Below are 25,455 nucleotides of genomic sequence, written 5' to 3'. Positions count from 1 at the left end.
ATTTGTGTACAACCTACGCACATCCTCCTGTATACTTTAAATCATCTCTAGATTACTTAAACAATAGCCACCCCCCCATCTGTGGTTTCACTTTCCACGGTTTCAGTTACCCATGGTCAAATGAAGCTCAAAACACTAAATGGAAAATTCCAGAAATAAACAATATGTAATTTTTAAATTGTGTACTATTCTGAGTAGCGTGATGAAATCTCACACTGTTCCACTCCATCCTGCCTGGGATGTGGGTCTTCCCTTCATCCCATGTATACCACTCATTAGTCACTTAGACATCTACGTTATCGTTTCCTCTGTCATGGTATCAAAATGCTCAAGTTCAAGTAACCTTTATTGTATTTAACAATGTGATGCTAGCAATTTGAATATTCCCTTACTTTGCCTAACTTATAAGTTAAACTTTACCTCTGGTATGTGTGTATGGGAGAAAAAAATGGTGTATGTAGAATTTGGTACTGTCTGCAGTTTCAGACATCCACTGGGGTCTTGGAAAGTATCCCCTGCAGATAAGGTGGATTATTGTAACACCATATATAATGTAAATGCTATGTAAATTGTTGTTAACTATAATATAAATATTTTGTAAATAGTTGCTGGCACATGGAAAATTTCAAGTTTTGCCTTGTAGAACTTTCTGGAGTTTTTTTTTTTTTTTTTTTTTTCCTTTCTGAATATTGATCTGCCCTTGGTTGAATCTGCAGATGCAGAACCTGTATATAGAAGGTTGACTATACTAGACTTTCCTCCCAGAATACAAACTAGAGCAACCACTTTGGAAAATTGGCAATATATGCTAAAACTAAGCATACACTTGCCCTGTGATGACATTCTACAGCTAAGTTTATGCTCAAAAGACTGCATTTGTTAAACAGTGTTCAAGAATGTTCTGAGGAGTTTTATTCCTAATAGTCCAAATATCCATCAGCATTAGAAAGAATAAGTAGAGTGTGTTATATTCATATGTAATAGGTTTCTAGGGCTGTGGTAGCAGAGTACTCTAGACTGAGCAGCTTAAACAACAGAAATTAATTTTCTCAGTGTTCTGGAGGCTAGGTGATCAGCGTAATCTTACGTTGATCTGAGATCAAGGTGTTAGCAGAGTTACTTTCTTCTGAGGCTTTGCTTCTTGGCTTGTAGATAGCTATATTCTCCCTGTATCTACTCAGGGTCTTCCCTGTGTGTGTGTGTGTGTGTGTGTGGTAATTTGATCTTCTTATGAGGGCCTCCCTGGTAGCTCAGATGGTAAAGAATCCGCCAGCAACTCAGGAGACCAGGATTCAATGCCTGGGTCGGGAAGAGCCCCTGGAGAAGGGTATGGCTACCCACTCCAGTATTCATGCCTGGAGAATTCCATGGACAGAGAAGCCTAACTGGCTATAGTACATGAGGTCATGAAGAGTCAGACACGACTGAGTAACACGTTAATGAGGACAGCCGTCATACGGGATTAGTGATGACTATAGCCCTCACTGTAACTGAATTGCCTCTTTAAAGACCCCCATCTCCAAATACTGCAATGCTCCCCTCATACAGCAAGGGTGATGTGCAGGGCTGGCTTCATGGGCTTATGACCTGTCCACACAGGGCCCTACACTTGGTTTAAGTTTCTGCTGTCTTCAACTTGAAATTTTACCTTTGAATTTCATAAGTGAAGTCCAGTGACACCATGGAGCTTGTGCATGAATAGAAGAGACCGATTCACAGTCTGTCTCCTTTCTTGGCCACCCCATTCCCCCATACATGTTCTCCATGCCCCAGGAGTCTAATGGACCTCTTAACTCACGGGAGTTCAGTAAGACTCAAAGCAAGTTGAATAAGTTGAGCTACTTCTATAATTGAGTAAACAGGATACTGACAGCCTGTCAAGACATCCTTTCCTTTCAAACCAGAACTTGCTTCATATGGTAAACATACTGTATATCTGTTTATTTACCATGCCCCTTATGGGGGCTAAGAACCATTGAAATATCTAAGAATGTTTTCTCTCATCCAGAACCAATTTTTACCTTGTTGGGGGTACTATTTCAGTCCCATTGAGAATACCTGGTCTTTGAGGTGGGGAGGTTATTCTGGATTATATAGGTGTGTTCAGTTCCTTAGTCATGACCGACTCTTCATGACCTCATGGACTGTAGCCTGCCAGACTCCTCTGTCCATGGGATTCTCCAGGCAAGAATACAGGAGTGGGTAGCCATTCCCTTCTCCAGGGGATCTTCCTGACCCAGCAATCAAACCCGGGGCTTCTGCATTGCAGGCAGATTCTTTACCATTTGAGCCACCTGATTATCAAATGGTAAAGACTGTCAGAAAGAGGTATCACAACAGAAGAAAGGTCAGAGAGACATGAGTTTGTTGTCTTTGAAGATGGATAAAGGGACCATGAGTCAAGGAATACAGGTGTTTTTTAAGAAGCTGAAAAGAAGAAAACAAATTATCCCCTACAGCCTCTAGAAAGGAACACAGCCCTGTTAACACGTTGATCTTAGCCCAGTGAGACTAACTACTGACCCCCAGAGACCTCTGATTTCTGACCTCCAGAGCTGTAAGATAATAAATTTACGTTGCTCTAAGCAGAGAGAGACAGACAGACAGACATAGCCTGGTGGTCTAGTAGGATGATTGATATTAAATAATCACACAAAGAATAATGAATTCTGAAAATTGCAGTGAAGGAGAAGATCTGTGGAAGTGTGTGGCATGTGAGACTAACAAAGGTTCAGGGATAGACACTGTGAGGAAGTCACATCAGAGCTGAGAGTTGAATGATGAGTAAGCGATAACTGCAGAATTGTGGGGGGTCTGGTGCATTCCTTGCAGGAGAATAGTATCAGCCAAGAATCTGAGACAGAAAGGAGCCTGGTGCATTGTTAGGTGAATGAACTGAAAGGTCACTGGGACTGGAGAGTGTTGGATGAGAGGATGAGGGAGCTAAAGAGGCGGCAGGGGTGCTATTGTGCAAGGCCTGGCAGGTCATGGTATGAATTTCAGATTTTATTCGAAATGTAATGGGAACACATGGAAAACTCTTGATCAGAGGAGTGCTCATTCTTTAAGAAAGTACTCTGTGGGTGGCAGGGGGGAGGGGTGAGAGCAAAGCCAGGAGATCACAGAGCGGGTAAGTGCGTTGAATCTGGTCAGAGAACTCAAAGCGGGCTTTGTCAGGAATGTGAAGGCACTCACCCACTACCCCTATCTCAGAACAGCGGTAAAAACCCCAAGTGTAAGGACTGATCTGATTCTTGACATTTTATTTAGTTCTTCCAAAGCCCTTGAATGCCCCAAAGGTGATCAACACTGGACACAACTTTGCTGTCATCAACATCAGCTCTGAGCCTTACTTTGGGGATGGACCAATCAAATCCAAGAAGCTTCTGTACAAACCTGTTAATCACTATGAGGCTTGGCGGCATATTCAAGGTAAGATTTGGCAGGGAAATGCTCCAGCAAGAGATGGGACACCAGGAAAAGAAATTTGTCCCCAAATGTAGAAATCCTCTCTCTCAATCTCAACCCTCTACCCCAAGGTAGGGGCTGTGGCAGAGGATTCTACTTTGGAGTATTCAGGAGAGAGTGGTGGGGTGATGGCTCCTCTGAGTTGTGGGTCTACCTTTCTGAAAGTCATGGTGTAAAATGGGGCACAGAACCAGCCTGTGTCAGGAGTCACTATCTTCATCAATGCTTCCTGTCCAGGTTCCTCTGGATCTCCAGTCCCATTTTTACTCTGTCTTGCTTGGTCATGGTAAAGGACACGTGTTTATGCTATGAATACAGTAACAGGGAAGTCCAGGGCCCACTGGAAAGGCAGGGACTTAATCTGCTTACATCTGAGGGGTGATTGTTGCTACTGTTGTTGTTCAGTCGCCAAGCTGTGCCCAACCCCTCATGACCCCATGGACTGCAGCACACCAGGCTTCCCTGTCCCTCACCATCTCCCAGAGTTTGCTCAAGTTCATGTCCATTGAATCAGGGATGCCATCCAACCATCTCATCTTCTGTCAACCCTCGTCTTCTTCTGCCTTCACTCTTTCCCACCATCAAGGGTCTTTTCCAATGAGTCAGCTGTTGCTACTGAACCACGTTTTCTTTTTTTTTTTTTTTTCTTATTTGAGTTTGCCCTGTCTGCATTCTCCTAACTCACAGAAATTTGGGAAGGAATTTGGGCTGTGGCTGACTGAACTGGGGTAGGGGGAGGTGGGGCTACAGGCCCATCCCCAACTTTTTGAAAGCAAAAGCCCCAAATGTAATAAAATGTCAAACGTTCATGAAAACAGTTAAATTTATTTAAGTTAAATTTTCTTTGAAACAAATTACGGTCCTGCTTATTGCATGATGATGTAATAGCCTTTTTTTTTAAAAGCTGAGTACCATCTATTGACCCAGCTGCTTAAATTGTGCCATCTTATCGTGAGACATGCCACAGTCACACTTGTAGGGAACATACACACCTCCATCAATACTCTAGTCTCACTATGCCCATGAATTCCTAAAAGGGCCCTCTACCCGTGACTGCAATGAAGGAGACACCGAGACACTAGTTCCATCCCTGGGTCTGGAAGATCCCCTGGAGATGGAAATGGCAACCCACTCCAGTGTTCTTGCCTGGGAAATCCCATGGGCAGCCTCACAGGCTACAGTCCAAAGGGTCGCAGAGAGTCAGACACAACTGAGCGACTAAGCGCATATAATCAAGGAAGTTACCAAAAAAGAAAACGAAGGTTTGGGGCTTAAAAACACTAGCTGACCTGAGTACGTTGAATAAAATCATGGTGGTATTACGGAGCTCTTCACATTCTTTTGAACACTCATCCAAAATTCAGAATCCCAGGAGCATAAGTCTAATTTGCTGGATTGTTGTTTCTATTGACAATGGCTAGGTCTTTTGAAAAAGCAGCTTAAAAAAAAAAGGATATTGATAATGCATTGTCTCTTTATGGACATCCACAAAGAGGTTTTCTAAAAACCCTTGAACACAGTCCAGTATTTTTCCTTACTGACTTTATCATGTGTAAGGCAAAAATCTACCTTTGCAATACTCATGCAAATAGCTCAGAAGAAAAGAAGCATATGTCATTTGTTTCTGGGAGGTCTTTTCAAATACTTCAGAACCCTTTATTTATTATGACATGACTATTACAAATTTGTTGTCTGATTAGTGTAAGCAAACCCTCAAAGAGTCTTTTCTCTTGATAGCTTGATTGAAATCACTGTTTGCATTTGAAGGCAGTTATTTTCTATTATTCTAATTGAGTTTTTCCCCCTAAATCTGATTGGTATTCCCTATAGTTGAAGATGTGCCTGATTTTACTCTACAAATGAAAATACAGAAACACTAGAGCAGAAATGTATGAATGGCACAGAGATACTTACATGAAAAAGCCTTGTTTTCTTTATAGTAGGAACACTGAGACCCTGAAGATGGAATCTCCCCTCTGTTCTACTCAGACATTGTATTTTTAAAAACCAAGCATTAGTTCCCATCACAATAACAGCATTCCAGTTTGAAGAATGTAAAAGATTGCCAACTTAAGTTTCCTGGACTTTCCCTCTTCTCAGTGACAAATGAGATTGTTACCCTCAACTATTTGGAGCCTCGGACGGAATACGAGCTCTGCGTGCAGCTGGTCCGGCGTGGAGAGGGCGGAGAAGGCCATCCTGGCCCTGTGAGGAGATTCACAACAGCTTCCATCGGTCAGCTGAAGCAAACAGGCATTTATTCAGGAGCTGGGTGGGTGGGGGAGGAAGGGGAAAGAGGAAGGAAGACCAGGAAGGGTGGTGGTAGGTGAGCGGGTGGGTGGGAAGGGTGGTGGAAGGGGTTTGCTTTTGAATGGGTGGGAAAGTGACAGGAAGACTAGAGACTTGGAGTCAAGCCAGCCCTTTATTTGGGCTGCTCTCCTGGTCTGTCTCCCTGGGGAAGGGGGCTGGAGTGATCCACGGGGACAGAGAAGGAAGCAGATGAGCCTTCAGGAAGGCAGGGACATCCCTGAGGACTTGGGATTTACTTTGTAGCAACTGTGCTCAGTCTTGGCTCCTGAGTTTTTCCACCAGCTTCCTGTTTCCATCCTAAGGGCCCAGGCCAGGCTCTTGCTGCATACATACTCCAGAAATATAAAGTAATTTGTAGCTTTTCAAAGTCATTCACGCACATGGTAAAAATATCGAATAGATTGAAAGGCTTTTACCTAAAGAACGGCAGTCCTATGCTCTATCCCTCCATTTCCCCATCCTATTTCCTTTATCTCCTTGAGCCATATGATATATACCACCCTGTTTCTCTCATGGCATGGCATGCAGGGTCTTAGATCCCCTTACTTCCTGGACTAGGGATCGAACCCATGCCTCCTGCAGTGGAAGTGCAGAGTCTTAACCACTGGACTGCCAGGGAAGTCTCTACCTCTATGTTTCTAAATCAGTGGTTCTCAAACAGTATTTTCCATCAGAATCATCTGCCCGGCTTATTAAAATAAATTTCTGGGCCTCGCCTCCAGGGTTTCAGATTCAGAAGGTTTGGAGTGGGAACAGGGCTCAAGAATCTGCATTTCTAATAAGTTCCCCAGTGATGTATGATGCTCTGGTCTTAAGTTTACACATTCCAAGTGTAGCACTATTTCTTGATGGATCAATATCAGTCAATAGCTATCAGTCTTCTATTGTGTACACTGAGGAGCCTTTGAATTTGTGAAATTTCCTTGATGCTAACCTGAACTCCAGCTTTCTGCTACCCAGGTCCCCTCCTCTGAAATGTCTGAGTGAGTCCTTTTAAAGTTCTCTTAGTGTTGCAGTGTGCCTTGTGTATAAGCATTCTGTTCCTATCTCTTGGTCAGTGCTTTACAGTTTCAGGTTCACATTTATTTAATTCTTAGAATTGTCATCTTTCCCATTTTATAGATTGAAAAGTAGAGTCCCAGAGTGGTTAATAACTTGGCTATGGTGATGTATCAGATTCCTCATCATCATACTAGATCTTCAGACTTGATCCCTTTCTGTTTCTCCAGTTATTATTACTATTTTTTAACCTGGAGCCCAAAGACACCAAATCCTTCCCCGATTGATGAGTTTTCCTAGTTTTTGTCCATTTACTAAAGGCAGAAGGCTATCAGATGCTTTAGTGAGAAACTAGGAGAAGCGTCCAGCTCTTCTGCAAAGGCTGTGCGTTCCTCACACACTCTTCCTTCCACATCTCCCTCCCAGTGTTCATCTGACCAGCAGCATCCTTAATGAACCAAATGAAACTCGGGAGCTACTCTGATGCTTGTAGAAGCATTGTACAAGTAAGAAATGGCTTCCTGGGAACCCACCAGGTAGTAACACCAAAAGTAACACTGGCAAGGACTTCCCTGGCAGTCCAGTGCTTGAGACTTTTCCTTCCAATGCAGGGCTGTGTGTTCCATCTCTGGTCAGGGAGGTAAGATCCCACTTTGCCTTGCAGTCAAGAAACCAAAACATAAAACAGAAGCAAGATTATAACAAATTCAATACAGACTTTAAAAACGGCCCACATTAAAAAAAAAATAAGATCTTAAAAAGAAAATAACCCTGGAAACTACATATGACTTAGAGGATAAAAGGAACCTCCATGACTATGATGCTAGGGGCCCCTGAAATGTCATCAGGTTGCTGCTACAAAGAAGAGACATTAAAACAAAACAGAGATGGTATCTTTTTTGGTTGATGGTTGTAACTTATTCTGTCCTAGGCCAGTGCTGATGAATCAAAAGGGGAAGGGCATAATCTGACTCAGATGGAAAGTATTTATGGAACAGAACATAAAACACTTAACAGCCCCACAGTGTGCTGTCTTCAGCTCTCAGAATATGTTCCAGCCAGGATGTATTCAGAGGGCTCTTGGAATATTTCAAAGTAGTTCTCAGGGGTGGGTGGGAAGGGAATTCTTAAAGGTTCATCTTTTCCCATCATTTGAATTTTGCTGATGTTTGTTTTTAAATTCATTTGGCAGTTGCACTTTGTATAAGTGTGTTGACTGAGTGGCAAAGGCCGGGAAGGCCAGGAGGGGAGGGGACAGGACACACTCTGAACACACGGCAGAAAGAGGGCAGGTAGGGAGGGGTGAAGGGTAAGCCGTGCTCTCAAAGGGAGGGGAAAGACGAAATGACCGTTTATGGGGCTGCTCCCCTGTACACGGCACAGGCTTAGAAGGTTTGCAGGTTTGCTGTAGACCATCAGCCCTCTTTCCCTCTGTTGTGTCGTTATAAGCCTGCCTGACCGTTCCAGGTGGCTTATTTTGGAACTTTAGAGAAGAGCAAAAGGAGGTGACGTCACCTCTCGCAATTTGCAAAGGCTATGGAGAAAAGACCAACGAGACCTGCAGCATGGTGCCAAGCAGGTGGCAGACCTGATTGCTGGTTCTCCCTCGTCCATGGGTGGTCAAAGCTGTTAGCGAGAGTCCCTCTCCTGAGGAGTGGAAATCGACACTTCTGTCACCTCTAACCAAGTTTCGCAGCCTTCTTACTTTATTTTTTATTTTTATTTTTTCATTTTATTGGAGTATAGTTGATTTACAGTGTTGTGTTCAGGTGTACAGCAAAGTGATTGTTATATATACATTCGTTTGTTTCCACCTCTTTATATTATTATTTTTTAAATTATAACCCTCTAAAGAGCTTCTTAGACAGTTTTGTCCTTAAGACACCATCTCTGTTTTGTTTTAATGTCTCTTCTGCCACGAATTTTAATACCATAAATCTGTTTATATATTGTGGTCCTTCGTAAACCATTGTAATTATCTAAAATTTTCTCATACCCCGAGGACCAATTTTTGCCCCATTAGGAGCAGTAATGTCCCCACTGAAAATGCATGAGGAGAGGATCCCCTATTCTATGTTTTGAAAATACTGTATATCTGGAGTTTAAAATATCAGTGTGCTGTTACTAGTTGAAAACTTGCAGATTCCTTCTCTGTCCATTGACACAAGATAAGATAGGAAGGGAGGGAGAAAATGTTGATGGAACCCAAACACCTTCCAAGCATTTTCATCTCCATTATCTCATTTCTCCTCCTGAATCTGGAAGGCGAGTGTTTTTATTTCATGCTACATAAATTTTCCTAAGGTCACAGAACTAAAGGGGTATGCTTCTGCCTCTTTGATTTCACAACTCATGTTGTTTCCATTCAGTTACCTCTCTGGTGGCTCAGGTTCTCGGGGGTAATTATGGCCACACAGCCTGTGGTCAGAGCCAAACCTTGATGTGATCAGAGCCTGGCCCTGCCATCGCTGTGTTGTCATATGTGAAATTGTCCCTGCTAAGGGGATGTAACCCTGAAATTGCTTTAAAACATACTGTTCAAAATGGGAACAGAAACACTGAATGCTCACCTGCAACCCCACAACCTTGGCAAATCCAGTGTTTCCAATTTTTTTAGTTTCCTTCCTCTTTCACCAATGGTAGACATAACTTTTTCCGAGTGGAAATTAGAATACTTCTCATGTGTTACAAGTTTTGGAGGGGCTTCTGTACTTTTCACAATAATCCTTTAATCCCTTGGATGGCTATATCATAATTTATTAAAGCATTTCCCTACTTTGAGCACTTAGGTTTCTTATGATTGTTTGTTATTATAAATAATGTTGTAAAGGACATCTTCATGTCCCTAGCCTTTTTGCTTCCTTTGAGTTATTTCTTCAGGATAAATCCCTGGTAGTCAGATTATACAAAGTATATGATCATTTCTAAGGCTCTTGAAAAATATTCCCAAGTTGTCCTTCAGAGGGGTTGTATTTTTGTCTTACAGTTACTCAAACTACACACTAATGTTTTAAAGCTTTGCTATTTTGGTAGGGGTAAAAAGTATTTCATGGCTGCTAGTGGCTGTTTCTGGAGAAGGCAATGGCACCCCACTCCAGTACTCTTGCCTGGAAAACCCCTGGATGGAGGGGCCTGGTGGGCTGCAGTCCATGGGGTTGCTAGGAGTCGGACACGACTGAGCGACTTCACTTTGCCTTTTCACTTATATGCATTGGAGAAGGAAACGGCAACCCGCTCCAGTGTTCTTGCCTGGAGAATCCCAGGGACGGGGGAGCCTGGTGGGCTGCCGTCTATGGGGTTGCACAGAGTCGGACACGACTGAAGCGACTTAGCAGCAGCAGCAGCAGCAGCGGCTGTTTCTTTGTTAGCTTGTATATTATTCTAGAAGCCAAGGTTGTCCTTTGGGGCTGTTGTTAGCTTCACTTCATATAAAAACGATGATCCTTCTGGTTTCTCCTAGGTCTTCCTCCTCCAAGAGGTCTCAGTCTCCTACCAAAAAGTCAGACCACTCTAAATTTGACCTGGCAACCAATATTCCCAAGCTCAGAAGATGACTTTTATGTTGAAGTCGAGAGGAGATCTGTGCAAATGAATAGTGATCAGCAGAATATTAAAGTGCCAGGCAACTTGACTTCAGTGCTGCTTAACAACTTACACCCCAGGGAGCAGTACATAGTCCGAGCCAGAGTCAACACCAAGGCCCAGGGGGAATGGAGCGAAGATCTCATCGCTTGGACCCTTAGCGACAGTAAGTAACTTGTGCTGCCCCAGCCTTGCCTGAATGACACTTGGTGGCCACCACTTAGATTTAGCTCCCATCACTTCAAATCTGCTTCTTAGAAACCATGACAGGTAGTTAGTTGTAAGTGGAGGCCAGTGAGTGCCCTCCCCCCAACACCTCAAATCATTTTAGTGACCCGCAATATATATGAATGCTCCATATGTTTGGACTAACAATAATTCAGGCAGACCTGTCCTACGATTTACCTTTCCTGTTTTTAAAAAAGTTTGTTTATTTTCAGCTCTCCTGGGTCTTCGTGGCTGTGCACAGGCTTTCTCTAGTTTCACTGAGCAGGGGCTACCCTCTAGCTGCGGGGTGTGGGCTTCTCATTGTGATGGCTTCTCGTTGCAGAGCGGGGTCTCTCATGGCTCGCCAGCTTCGGTAGTTGTGGCACAGAGGCCTAGTTGCTCCACGGCGTGTGGCATCTTCCCAGACCAGCGACTGAACCCGTGTCCCCTGCGCTGGCATGAGGATTCTTAACCTCTGGACCACTAGGGATCCCTACCTTTCCTTTCAGTGGAGTTATTTATTAAGCAGATGGTGATTCATTACAGATAGATGTCTCCTAATCTTAAAAGCCAGGGAACTTTGCTTGAAAATCTGCAAAACAGATAATCCTTAGCATTACGGTATATATTTGAGAGCAATAAAACAACTTTTCTTTCAAACTGCTCTTCGGGCTCTTCTCAATTCAGATTGTCCATTAAAAATTAGTTGGAACTTCTAGGGTTCCTTTGTAGTCTTGAAAGCTTTTTCATCAGGAACCAGAAAGTTCTATTTGATTCCCTGCCATAGAACTGTCTGTGCATTTCAGAGTCCTTGGAAAGACCAGGTGTTTCTGGGTCACACCAACTACACTAACACTGGGATCCTGTGGTCTCTTGTCAACTGCCAGAGTCTGAGTTTCTCTTCTGTGGCTGAGCCTCCACTTCCCCAGTAACAGGTGTACAAACTGGCTCTGGGTTTCTCCAACCAGTCTCTTCTTGTATCAATAAAATGTGGAAGTCTCAACCATTTTGTCACTGTTTAGGCATGTCTTCTTCATCTTTAAAAAAGTTCTGTGACAGAAGTTATAGGCCAGTACAGAGAATAATACATAAAAATCTACATTTCTACAACCCAGAATTAACAACTGTTAACATCTTGCCATCTTTGCTTTCAGCCTTTTTTGTGAAAGTAATTCCACAATACAGATATATCAAAATCCTCTTTGATCATCATCCCTACTCTAATTCTCTCCCTGTCTCCCCAGAGACAACCAAAATTCTGTTTGTTAAACCAAGATTATGTTTGTTATATATCTTTCCATTCAATATTGTATAATTTTAATACATTAGGTATACCTGTAAGTGTGCAGATGCATGCATACGCTTCATCTTGCTTTTTGTACGTGTCTACTAAGTGCTTAACATATTTTCTAACAAGTGCTTAACAAGGATAGTTCCTATGGGCTGGTGGCTAACTGCAAACTAATAGGAATCCTTATTTCTTCTACTTGAATCTATTTCTTAAAAGCTGTGTGACCGTGGCCAAGTCACTTATTGTCTCCAGGCCTCAATACTAACAGTAAGATTGTTATGTGGAGTCAGTGAGTTACAATACGAAAGGGCCTATGTAAATGTCAGCTCTCATAATCTTTGTTTTCCTCAGCATCGAGAAGAGTAGAATAGCAGTTTGTGGAGTAACAATTTCCGGGGTCTTAATTCAGTGTAAGGATGGCAAATATGTGATTTGTGTGTTGCCAGTTTCCCATATGTGGCCATGTTGTCAAGTCTGTGTTGAGTCCACCACAAACTGACTGGAGTTACCATCAGAGATAACATTGAGTAGCCATTCATGGTTTATGGGCTGACATTCATTCTCTCTTAAAAGCATAATAGTCAAAGAGGTGGTAATGCATCGTAAGAAAAATATGTTTTTGTTTTTTTAATTTCTAGTTGTCCCTCCTCAACCAGAAAACATCAAGATTTTCAACATCACAGACTCTTCGGCTGTGATCTCTTGGACAATCCTGGATGGCTATTCTATTTCTGCTATTATCATCCGTTACAAGGTTCAGGGCAAGAATGAAGACCAGCACATTGATGTGAAGATCAAGAATGCCACCATCACCCAGTATCAGCTCAAGGGCCTTGAGCCCCAAACAGTTTACCAGGTGGACATCTTTGCAGAGAACAATATAGGCTCAAGCAATCCAACTTCTTCTCATGAACTGACGACTCTTTCTGAATCTCAAGGTTGGTAGAGTAGACAGGTATTTGCATATTATTATTTCTGGGGAGTACCAGAAAAGCCCCACTGTTTTAAGATATTTACTCCATATTCACATCTTGTGATACAATAGGCTTGTCCTTAATAGGCATCACCATCTCTAAAGAGGTCCTTAAGATGAAAATGCGCCTTGGAGGGATACCCTGTTGATCCATTTTCTATTATTAAGCCTTAAAGGAACTTAGCCCATCAGCAGTCCCCATCTAGCAGTTGAGGGTCTGAGGAATCTGAATGTGATTCTGTGGAAAAAGAAGACTAAGGACCCACCTTAGTGGAGGAAGGCCTGTGCAGTGGTTCAATGGGAGGCTCCAGGAACCACACTCCATTCTTTCTCAAAATGAACTCTTCTTTTAACTTGGGTGATGCTATGCTATTCTGACTTGTCTTTTACTTTTTAGATCCAGGTTAGGATGGCTCTATGTCCATCACTAACCCCTACCTCAGAGAGAATAAGCTCTTTGAGACAGAGATCCTTCAGTGCCAAGCACAGGAGGCCAGTGTTTGTGCTTTTTTTAAATTGAAATACAGTTGATGTGCAATATTATGTTAGTTTTGAGGGCACTATGTAGTGATTTGACATTTGCATATATTATGAATGATCACCATAGCAAGGCTAGTAATTATCTGTCTCCAAACAAAGTTATTACAGTATTATTAGCCATATTCTATATGCTGTATATTATATCCCTGTGGCTTCTTTATTTCATAACTGGAAGGCTGTACCTCTTAATCCTCTCCAGTGTTTGTGGCTGGTAAAACCTGTTGAATGTAATTAGTGAACAAGGACACCACAGGTGGGAAGGGTTGAAGATTCTGGGAGACTTCCCTTTGAGGTTAGTCTGAAATTGCATGTCCTCACCCTCTGCACTGTACAGCTTGTTCAAGGGAATGTAGCTAGAGGGACTTGAGAAGGAATTGGTGATTTTTGCAAATTTATAATTCAGACCAGCCTATTTTTACAGAGAGTATCATAGCACTAAAAACTTCTTGGTTCTTTTGAGGGCTACCTAGGGCTTAAGAAATAAAATCCAACAAGCTCTGTTTTCAGTGCTGATTCTTTGGAATATGTTTGAAATATCCAAGGAATGTTGAGTCTGTAAATTACAGAGAATCGTAGTTTTCAGATGACAATCTTACTAAATGCATCATTTCTATAATTACTTGTGTTTTCATAGAACACATGCAGGCCCTAAATCCAAGCTACAAATAAAATACAAAGAGAAAAATTTAAAAACAAGATGTAACAAAACTAAAAACCCCTCACCATCCCATTTCAGACATCTCTTTATGCACACATGTGTGGAGATAGTGGGAAAGATAGCTAATCAAAAGAATAATTGTTGGATGAGATCATGCTGTACATGCTGCTTTTCATAAAAATACATTGAATTTAATTGTATTTTAATTTAAGCAAGGGAAAGAAGTGGAAGAGTTAAACCATAGTCTTTAATAGTCCATTTTGACCTGAGCCCTAAATTCAATAGTTTTTCTCTTTTCTCTATTCTTTCCTTCCTTCTTTGCTTCTCCCATTGGTATCCTCAGGTTGTTTTCAGCTCTTTAAAAGAACCCAAAGAAAAACCCAAATCAAAATATCTTACAGAGTCTGTGCTCTTAGCGTCATAGAGCTTGCAAGATTTTCTAGGTGGGGAAATTATTGTTCAGGGAAGTTGTTACTTTCCCAAAGTGATAGATATAGTTAGTCAGTCTCACTATTATGAGATAATATTCATCTGCTTGGGCCTGTACTTGGAAGTGAAAGTTGAACAAAGGGCAACAATTATTGATTAGCATCAGTTCAGTTCAGTCACTCAGTTGTGTCCAACTCTTTGTGACTCTGTGGACTGCAACACGCCAGGCCTCCCTGTCCATCACCAACTCCTGGAGCTTGGTCAAACTCACATCCAGCAAGTCGGTGATGCCATCCAACCATTTCATCCTCTGTCATCCCCTTCTCCTCCTCAATCTTTCCCAGCATCAGGGTCTTTTCCAATGAGTCAATTCTTCACATCTGGTGGCCAAAGTATTGGAGTTTCAGCTTCAGCATCAGTCCTTCCAATGAATATTCAGGACTGATTTCCTTTAGGATCGACAGGTTGGATCTCCTTGCAGTCCAAGGGACTCTCAAGAGTCTTCTCCAACACCACAGTTCAAAAGCATCAATTCTTTGGCACTTAGCAGCTTTGGTGATTAGCATGTTGACTTGTAAAAAGCCCTTTTGCACATTCCTTTGAACTTTTAACAGCCTGTGAGTCAGACTTGCCTCCAGTGAGTTCCAGACAATAACGGAGTAGCACTAGGTCACCTAGCAATTAGGTGGCAGGACTCAGGCTGCCATGATGTTCACATTACACTGTGACTTCTGCAAATGGTCGTGGCCTATCTCCCCATCTAGACTAACCTGCTGCTTGTCCTGCCTTCTGCTCAGCACCAGCAGACCTCGGAGGCAGGAAGATGCTGCTCATCGCCATCCTCGGCTCAGCGGGAATGACCTGCCTGACGGTGCTGTTGGCCTTTCTGATCATGCTGCAGCTGAAGAGGGCAAACGTCCAAAGGAGAATGGCCCAAGCCTTCCAAAATGTGGTAGTGTCTCATCTTCCAAGCAGTATTTTAAAGATATGGGTCAGAAAATTTACTTGTAAAGTATTTCCCTTAGGCAAGTTTCATCTTTTCTTTGTCTTCCATTATGAAATGGGAGATAACTAGCATGACTATATAAGTTCTTGTCCAATTCAGAACAATTCTGAGAGTGAAAAGGTTACTCTTAATAATTAAGCAGAAAAATAAGCCTATAGCAGGATTACTGCCCCATCAAAAAGAGAATAGAGTCATCCTAGTGATAAGTCACCAGTGAGAGTAATCTTGCAATATAAACAACTGACCATTATTGTCAGTTGAAGGGCATGAGGGGAACCGTACCTCAGAGTGATAAGTCATGAATGTTGATACTAGATCAGTTTTCTTCACTTTTTTTTTAATTTCCAGTTTCCATTTTGTACTTCTAATAGTATCTCCCATATATATATGAATTATATCTACATGTGGATCGCCATCCCTGTGTACCCTTTAGTCTGCAGTCAGAGTTCATGGCACTCGGCACTACTTTTTTCTTTCATTTAGTAATTTTGACCAGTTGCAAGGGTTTACAAAGTCGTACTTTACTGACAGGCACCCCGTTTGAATCCTTGAGATAGTATAGCCTGAACATTTCTCTGTGATTTCGAGCTCTGTAAAATTAATCTGTACCCAACTTTACTGATTCTATATATGAAGCACTGAATACAGTTACGTATTCCAAATGAGGTAAATCTTCCTGATACGAGTCCCTGAGATGCCCTTCAGGCTGTCACTAGAGAGGAAGGTCCAGCAGGGGGGTAGACAGTGCTGGAGCTCATCATGGTACGGATGCTTTGTCCTGATACTGCCAGCAGTCACCGAAACTCAGGAGAAAAGGAGACACTATCTTGGGCTTGAGAGATTCTGAGCTTTAAGACAAGTGGGAGAGAGTGAGTAAGAGCCAAGGAGACCAAGATGAAGCTAGGAAAAAAGCTCTCACAGAGGCATGTCCTGTGACTTCTCCAAATAGATCTCTGAGTTCTTTACCAAACCAGAACTGAATAGCTGCTCATTTCACAGCAGGGTAGACCCTCAAGTGTGAGTAACTCAAGTGTGTGTTGTGACATACATGCTATTATCCTCCCCTCCCTCATCCCTGCAGGCATAACTAATCGATTGTAGCATGCTTTCCCACCGAGGCCTAGGATCATAGGCATGCAGCTCTTTTGGCTGCCACTTCATCCAAGTGGGCCTATTGCTGCTGCTGCTAAGTCACCTCAGTCGTGTCCGACTCTGTGTGACCCCATAGACGGCAGCCCAACAGGCTGCCCCGTCCCTGGGATTCTCCAGGCAAGAACACTGGAGTGGGTGGCCATTTCCTTCTCCAATGCATGAAAGTGAAAAGTGAAAGTGAAGTCTCTCAGTCGTGCCCAACTCTTAGCGACCCCATGGACTGCAGCCTACCAGGCTCCTCCGTCCATGGGATACCTATTAGATGAACCCTATTTCCATCTTCATTCTAGAATTGGGTATACTGTTTCTTTTTTTCACCTAGTGTGGGTACAAACCAGAAGGTATTATATACCTTAAAAATTATGAAAAATCCTGACACAAAACCATTATTTTTGTAGAGGGAAGAACCAGCTGTGCAGTTCAACTCAGGAACTCTTGCCCTGAACAGGAAGGCCAAAAACAACCCAGATCCTACCATTTATCCAGTGCTTGACTGGAATGACATCAAATTTCAAGATGTGATTGGGGAGGGTAATTTTGGCCAGGTTCTTAAGGCTCGCATCAAGAAGGATGGGTTACGGATGGACGCTGCCATCAAGAGGATGAAAGGTCAGTGCATGCCCCCATCAAGTCAGCATTTTACTAGGGTGGGGGGACAGTTTGACTTCCTGTTGAATCTTTCCTCTAAGGTCTCATATTCTTTTAAACAAAACATTGGCATGATGTTAGATGGAGCTGTCCTGTGCAGCTGAAGGTGATATTTCCTTTGAGGGTCAGGATGTAAACTTGAAGGCATGAGCTGTTTAGACGCCACTGTCTGGATTCACTGGGATGTGAGAACACAGACTGTCTGCCACACCCTGCTGACTTTCAAGAAGCGTTACTGTTTCTCTTAATGCAGTGGTTCTCACCATTGATCACGCATCCAAATCGCCTGGGAGACTTGTTAAAAAACAGACTCTTCAGCTCCACCCTATGGTTTCTGATTAAGCAAATCTGGTCCAGGGCCAGAGGGCTTGCATTTCTAATTAGTTCCCATGGGATGCTGAGTCTCAGAATTTGGAGACCACGCTTGGCAAATCACTATCTTCGTGCATTATCTACATCAGCTTTCCTGGAAATAGTTAGAAATGCATCTACTTGAGTTTTTCCTCCTTGCGGTTCTAATCTATTCAAATTTCTGGGGGTGATGCAGGGAAAAATTGGGGTCCCTAAACTTGCTCAGGGGCTCTTCTATACACTCAGGCTTAGAAACCATTGATCTATAGTCACAAAACTAGATCTTTTCCAGTTGTGTTCAAGACTGCTTAGGGCGCCCTCATTGAATAAGATCTTCCGAGAAAGCAGATTGACGTGTCCCCTGGCAGTACTAGCTGTCTTCTGTTGCGTGTGAAATGGCAGTTTACAGATGACTTGATTCTGAAGCTGCACTGTTGTTTTTACAGCACACAGGCTTGGCAAGTGATGTATTAGAGCCGGCAATGTAATTGCCGCTTTTATTGGGCAGCTCCATAATAAGGACTTGCTAAGGCTGCTGATGGGTTTTCCTTCTTCTTGACTGCAACATTAAGCCTAAGATGACAATTAACCCTAAATCTTATTAAGCCATCACTGCTTTCTGCATTGCTAGAAAACACATGTCAGGAAATGAACAAAACAAAATAAACACAGTATTATTTATGCTCAGAGACAGTAATGTTTCAAAACACACACACAGACACACACCCAGACAAACCCTACTAGAATCCAGAAATTCCTTTTCCTTTTCCAACTTTAGTCACAGGAGTTTTAGGAAGCAGTAAAAACGGTGAGAGGAGAGGGTGTAGAACTTTGTAGCATCAGTTTTTATGCTGATTGGGATCTGACCTGAGCTGATTGTCCATCTCATGTCCATGTAAAGAGGTAGAATAACTTAACAGCACACCAGGGCAGAAAGTTTTGCAGGAAAAGTCATGTATGCTAAGAGGGCACTTACTGATGTGAACCAACAACCTATTACAAGGAGCTTTGCTTCTAAAATGTTCCTGAGGCATTGACCCTTAGGCTCCTGTGGTATAAACAGGGTACTAGATTTGAAATTGTTACTTGTCAGGCTCATGGGTCCCCTTAGCCCATATGAAACCTTCCCATAATTTTCAAGCATGGTCAGGCATGCACATGGCTACCAGCTCTCTATCACTCTTTCCCCCAATGTTATTTCTTCAAAAAGCAATCATAGCATACTGTCACCAACTCAAGGCTGACCAACCAGTTGCACATCAGCCAAAGAGTTTTCTCTTCAGCCTGACTGGTGATTCTGCCTCTGATCAAAGTGCTTATGGAGAGACAGAATGACAGGAACAGAAAGAAATGCAACTGTTTCCTGACTACGAAGCAACTTCTTTAAAAGTGTCATTGAAATTTAAATTTTTTCAGCAAGTCTGGCTTATGTGGGCTTCCCTGGTGACTCAGTTGGTAAAGAATCCACCTGAAATGCAGGAGACCTAGGTTTGATCCCTTCATCAGCAAGATCCCCTGGAGAAGGAAATGGCAACCCACTCCAGTATTCTTGCCTGGAAAATCCCATGGACACAGAAGCCTGGTGGGTTATAGTCCATGGCGTCGCAAAGAGTTGAACACAACTGAGCACAGTATTCTATTCTGGTTTATGTAAAAAGCAAAGTAAAATTATTATAATAAAGTAAGATGTGTTCACTACTGGCAATGTTTCACTAAAATTTTGGTGTTATTCCTTGGCGTATTTGTCTCTGGAAAGCCAGGGTCTGAGAATGGACACAGCTCCATCTCAACCAGACCATTTCTCTGGATATCTGAGGGCTTCAGCAGTGGTTCTCAAACAGAGGTGATTTGGTTTCCAGGGGGGACACTTGGTGATCTGGGTACATTTTTGGTTGGGCTCCTGGTAACTAGTGGGTCAGGTCAGGGGGGCAGCTAAACATCCTCCTTGCCACAGGACAGCCCCCAACCACAAGAAGCATTGGCCCAAAATGTGGACAGCCAAGCCCCTGTGATAGAGCCACCTCTTTGATTTCGCTAACGTTTTCCAGACCCAATGACAGCTAAGTGTACTTGAAGGTGATGGGGATTAGGGGGTACAGTTGTTTCTGATGAGGCATCACAGAAAGGGGTCACGACTCTTGACTTTCTTCCCAGAATACGCTTCCAAAGATGACCACAGGGACTTTGCTGGGGAACTGGAGGTTCTTTGTAAACTTGGACACCACCCAAACATCATCAATCTCTTGGGAGCGTGTGAACATCGTGGTAAGATGCTCTTTTCCTGTTTCTCCTGCCAGATTTTTTTAAAATAAGAAAGAAAATCAGGCACATTCCATATTGAAGTTAGGAAAGATAAGTCATCTAAGATTGCTACCTACTTTTTAAGTTGCAATTTCAGTCTGAATGTCTGGCCCCATGAATAGACTGTGCTGAGATGTGGAATGTTTTTGAAGGTGGGTCCCAAGGGTGAGTCTTTTGGCTTCTGATACAGTTCAATTAGTAATGCCCAAAGATACCCACAGCTCCTACATGCTCCCATCTTTGCTAATCCAGAGGTTTTCTCAGTCACTACTAGGTGGATGGAGGCTGCACTCTGTACCAGGAAAAGTGAAGTATGTTGGTTCTTCTTAGTTGACTTTTCATTCTCCCTCCAAACCCAAGTAACCAATACTCCAAATGTTAAATCTGTGAATGCCAATCATCTACTGTAATGGGAAAGGACTGGTGATACTTAGGTTAAACAAATAATAATAAGCCTATATCTAATAGTACTTTGTTTTTATCCAAAACAATTCCCTGTACAATTACATTGAAGCTTTCTTTACAACTATCCTATGTCACACATACCCTTAAGTTCAAATTATATTATTAATTCAAATGTTTATTGAGTATTTCCTATTGTAATGTGTGGAGTTAGCTGTGAATGAGTAGGTAATAAGAAACCTATGGATTTACCTCTGCATGCTACCTGGGTTTGCAGCTCTAAATCCATGCTTACTCTTAATTTCTCATGGAAAAATTTACTCCAACGCAAAAGCTCCACATGGTAATTATTTGCAAACTTTACAACCTCTTGTTGACTTTGCAGCACAAATACCAACAATGGAAAAGAGACTACTTCCTTTTCCTCAATTTATTAAACTAAAAATACTGGTACTTCAAACAATATATCATTCTGTGATCCAATAAGGCTGTAATTCTAAAAGCCAGATAATGTCTCTTAGGTTAAATAATGAAGTAATGACACTTATTTTTGAGCAATTTCCTGAGAACAGTAATCAGCATGGGACAGCAGTAAATGAATGTTTAAAAAAAAAAAAAACTTAGAGTGACAGAATATATGTATTTTAAAAGTTTCCTCTATTGTCACATAGTTGGTTGATTGTTCAGTAAAGTGAGAAAATACCTTCATACCAGAATTGAGGTATATCTTTCCTTATAGTACAGCAGGATTCAGTGCTAGAAGCTTGCTTTTTTTTTTCTTTTTTGAGAATCCTCACTTTCTTAGGATATCTTTGAAGTTTAAATTCATTTGACATAAAAAGTATATACCAAATAATTCACTTTTAAAAAATAGTAAAAGAGAGCACTATACTTTCATTGGCTCCAAAGATGAATAATTGTTATCAAAGCAGATTTCATCTCATTCAAAAAAGAAAAGGGAGGAAACTATTTAGAATAAAACTAAGACAATGAACCATACTTTCCTCTAGGAAAAATTTTATTTTTTTCCTAAAAGGTTGACATTTCTGGTTTCTGTAAGCAAAATTGCAATCCCTGACACTAGATTTTGCTGACCAGTGATGCACTCAACAATCTAATGACTTAGTCTGGAAATTTTAGGAAGGAGCAGAAGTCAGGAGAGAGAGAAAGTTTCCTAGTCTGGGTCCTTCTGCTTTGGGTATTTAATCATTTGTTTGTTTTAAAAAAATAACCCCAGGAGAAGCTGGATTCATACTGGAATAACATGTCTGGCTCATATTAGGTTCTCAGTCAATACAGAATAAAAACTAAAAGGTGCTGTGGACTAGCTCTCCTCGGTCATCTGGAGCAGATGCTTTGGTTTCATTCTACCCGTGTTCCCCAGTGGGTGAAGCGCTCAGGGAGCCTGCTGCTCGGTAGGAGTGGAGAGGGGAAGCCCGAGTGCAGGCATGGCCCCCTTTTGCAGGAATGATGTCACTTGTTCTCCTCCTGTCCCCAGCATTACCCATATCGGTACCACTAGATGTGTTATTTTAAGATAAAATGGAATTTTATAAGCAGTCCCCAAGGACCAAAGCACATCTCAGAAATCTCACCGGGGTTTAGGGCTACTGATAGACTGATGCTTCCTCCCTTGCCCCACAGGCTACCTGTACCTGGCCATTGAGTACGCCCCCCATGGCAACCTCCTGGACTTCCTGCGAAAGAGCCGAGTGCTAGAGACGGACCCCGCGTTTGCCATCGCCAACAGCACTGCCTCCACACTGTCCTCCCAGCAGCTTCTCCATTTTGCAGCAGATGTGGCCCGGGGTATGGACTACCTGAGCCAAAAACAGGTTTGTTCTGGGAACCTTGCTTTGAGCATCTTTCTTCCAAAATTTTCTCTGATATCAGTTTAGATTTTTTTTTTCCCAGTTCACCTCTCTTCCTTAATTCCTTCTCAAACTCTCCCTAATTTTATTCTGTTTGTTAATATTCTATCTCTTTATATAGAAGTTCATGTTCCATGCTAATGGTGTCTTTATCTAGTGAATCTCATCATATGTATTTGGATGAGGTGCTTTCACTAGTATTAGCTTCAAGTAACTCCATATAACACACAAAGCAGAGGCCTTTCATGGTCATTGGAATATTGCATGATCTGGTGCTTCCTCCTGAAATGCTCCTCCAAAGACCTGTGGGTCGTTTGGCAGAATCCACTCACTGAGCATTTAGAAGAGGAACTAAAGGAAACTGGATTCTGGTAGCTTTTTAAAAACACTTTTTCATACTGTCCTCTAGATTTCCCAAAGCTCCTGCTTTTTGTGCAAACAAAATGAAGTGAAAAAGCAAATATGATGCTGAAAATATATGACTTGTTTTTTTTTTTAATTTCAGTTTATTCACAGGGACCTAGCTGCCAGGAACATTTTAGTTGGTGAAAACTACGTAGCCAAGATAGCCGACTTTGGATTATCCCGAGGTCAAGAAGTATATGTGAAAAAGACGATGGTAAGTTCAGATGTTGATGAGACCCTTTCAGGGGCACCCTTCCCTGTCCTTAGGTTGCTTCTCTTAGAATTCCATCCTTCTGTGCTGCTGGAGGCCCCTGACCATTTCTTCCATTTCATAAGGCCTCAGCCCAGCAAATGTCCATTCTCAGTTTTGATACCTAAAATGTCTGGAGGGTCTGTATTTACCAGTGAAGAAGGCTCTGTCACACGTGGTGAAGTTGTTGAACATGCAAGCCTCGTGCTGGAGGGGCTGGGGTCCGTATCCAGCACAGACCCCCAAGTCTGGTCTCGTTCAGCATCTTCTGGGGAGCTCCCACAGTCCCCTTTTACACAGCAAATATAGGATGAGGGGAAAAAGACGTTTAACCTACTTTCTAAAACATTCAGGAAGTGAATCAACGAGGTTTCCTAAGTCACAAGGATGCTCTAGAAAGAAACTCATGAGTTGTAAATGCTCGTATAAGAGTTCCCTCTTTTCTGAATGTTCTCTGCTCATTCGTCAGTTCAGTCACTCAGTCATGTCCGACTCTTTGCAACCCCATGGATGGAAGCACACCAGGCCTCCCTGTCTGTCACCAACTCCTTGAGTTGGTGACGCCATCCAACCATCTCATCCTCTGTCATCCCCTTCTCCTCCTGCATTCAATCTTTCCCAGCATCAGGGTCTTTTGAAATGAGTCAGTTCTTCGCAGCAGGTGGCCAAAATATTGGAGTTTCAGCTTCAGCATCAGTCCTTCCAATGAATATTCAGGACTGATTCCTTTAGGATGAACTGGTTGTATCTCCTTGCAGTCCAAGGGACCCTCAAAAGTCTTCTCCAACACCACAGTTCAAAAGCATCAGTTCTTCGGTGCTCAGCTTTCTTTATAGTCCAACTCTCACATCCATACATGACCACAGGAAAAACCATAGCTTGCTCATTCATCAAGCCCCCATCAAATACACTTTCACCTAATGATATCTAGCCTCCCAAGTAGCCAAATTTTACCTTCAAATAAAAGATCCCAGGGGAGCCTCACAGTGTTAGCAGAGAGAAGCTGGACTTGTTATGCTCTTGTTGCCCACCTGGAATCATAAAGCCCTGGAAATGCCACATCCCTGGACATTAGCTGGGCTTTCAACATGCCACCACCCTCTGCTTTCCCTGCAGTTGGGCAGTGCAGGGTGTTGGGGCTGACGCACCCTATAGTCTTTGCACGTGTTGGGTAGGTCTCTCTGATGGCATGGCTCTCCCAGCACTACTTGGGCTCAGCTTTCTTGGGATGACTCCAGTTCTTGTAACATATAGAGAGAGTCTTTGTACTTTTGTAGATATCAAATTGCCTCCTAGCAAGGCTCAAGCTTCTGTATTTATCCTCAAGCCTAGGTTTCCTTTCTTTTAAATATACTTATTTAATTACTGACAAGATAACACAGAAACAATATTCAAGAATGGTTTCAAGAGGAAATGATCCACAGTTCACAACCTTGACACAACTTATTTTTACTCTTTTCCTTCCACAAGCATACAGTCTTTTCCATAGTTATGATCACAGTGAACTGAATCGTTTTGGAACTTTCCACTCCCTTTTTTGATGAGGGTTTGAAGTGGGCGTCCTTTGGTTCTTAGAGAGTACCATGCCCCTTGTCCTTGATACTTACTGACATCAGCACCTCAGGAAGTCTCCCGTGACTCCCTGAAGGTTGGCTGCCAGGCAACAGTTTTTTCCCTAAACTTTTCAGATTCGCCCCTCTCAAAGCAGACCTTTCTCTGGAAAGTGGCTGGGCTGGTCTTACAGAAGCAGGACCCACCACTCATCCATCTGCTCCAGCTCTCCCCATTCCTCCTGGGCCACATGGGACCCTCTTATTTCCACTACAGAATCTCTCGCCTTCCTTCACTCTGGGGTTGGGATGCCGTGAAGAGGGAGTGCCACACGCATGCTAAGTCACTTTAAGTATTAGTATTAGTCGCTCAGTCGTGTCCGACTTTTTGCGACCCCATGGACTATAGTCCAGCAGGCTCCTCTGTCCATGGGATTCTCTAGGCAAAAATAGGAGTGGGTTGCCATTTCCTCCTCCAGGGGACCTTCCCAGCTGTACATAGAGACTTCATTAATGTGCATTAGAGGATACCCCAGGTTAACTGTCATAGAAAACTGTCTCTTGAGCCTTTAAATTCTATACCAATTCTACACCTCCAGTTGGCCAACTGTTTGTTTCTTTAGCCGTGTCTAACTCTTTGTGACCCTATGGATTGTGGCCTGCCAGGCTCCTCTGTCCATGGGGTTTTCCAGGCAAGAATACTGGAGTGAGTTGCCATTTCCTACTCCAGGGGATATTCCTAACCCAAGGATTGAACCTGTGTCTCTTATGGCTCCTGCATTGGCAGGTGGGTTTGTTACTACTAGTGCCTCCTGGGAAGCCCTGTGGTGATGAGAAGAGGTTAACACAGTTTAGCTCCATAATCCTACCCATTTAATTTGGTTACTTGCCTCAGTACCCCAAGGCTAAGGTTGGTTTGCTTGACATTTCATAAAGGTCAGGGATTTCTGTATCTTATGGGGTTAGGGGAAATGCTTAGAGGGGCGGAGCACTGGTTAGGGCTCTAGTGTATCTCCCAGTGGAAGGGCAAAGCGTTCAGTAGCAGCATGGCGTCTGGGGAGG

The 25,455-nt window shown here is 42.7% G+C and overlaps 1 protein-coding gene across 2 annotated transcripts in view; it reads left to right on the top strand.

Moving 5' to 3' along the window:
- TEK (TEK receptor tyrosine kinase) overlaps positions 1 to 25,455 on the top strand; it is a 105,539-nt gene that overhangs the window by 71,358 nt on the left and 8,726 nt on the right. Inside the window, exons 11-19 of one of the 2 annotated variants that reach the window (XM_019965856.2) lie at positions 3,271 to 3,432; positions 5,569 to 5,703; positions 10,238 to 10,525; positions 12,496 to 12,795; positions 15,255 to 15,409; positions 17,014 to 17,224; positions 19,769 to 19,879; positions 21,962 to 22,152; positions 22,694 to 22,807. In XM_019965856.2, the coding sequence (XP_019821415.2) occupies positions 3,271 to 3,432; positions 5,569 to 5,703; positions 10,238 to 10,525; positions 12,496 to 12,795; positions 15,255 to 15,409; positions 17,014 to 17,224; positions 19,769 to 19,879; positions 21,962 to 22,152; positions 22,694 to 22,807 (1,667 nt within the window). The remainder of the gene's footprint in view (positions 1 to 3,270; positions 3,433 to 5,568; positions 5,704 to 10,237; positions 10,526 to 12,495; positions 12,796 to 15,254; positions 15,410 to 17,013; positions 17,225 to 19,768; positions 19,880 to 21,961; positions 22,153 to 22,693; positions 22,808 to 25,455) is intronic. The other variant, XM_019965857.2, reaches the window with a different exon arrangement.

This window comes from Bos indicus, chromosome 8 (assembly GCF_029378745.1).
Source record: "Bos indicus isolate NIAB-ARS_2022 breed Sahiwal x Tharparkar chromosome 8, NIAB-ARS_B.indTharparkar_mat_pri_1.0, whole genome shotgun sequence".
NCBI classification, from domain to species: Eukaryota; Metazoa; Chordata; class Mammalia; order Artiodactyla; family Bovidae; genus Bos; species Bos indicus.
The sequence above is the reverse complement of the archived record's forward strand: the minus strand, read 5'-3'. Positions and strand labels throughout refer to the sequence as shown.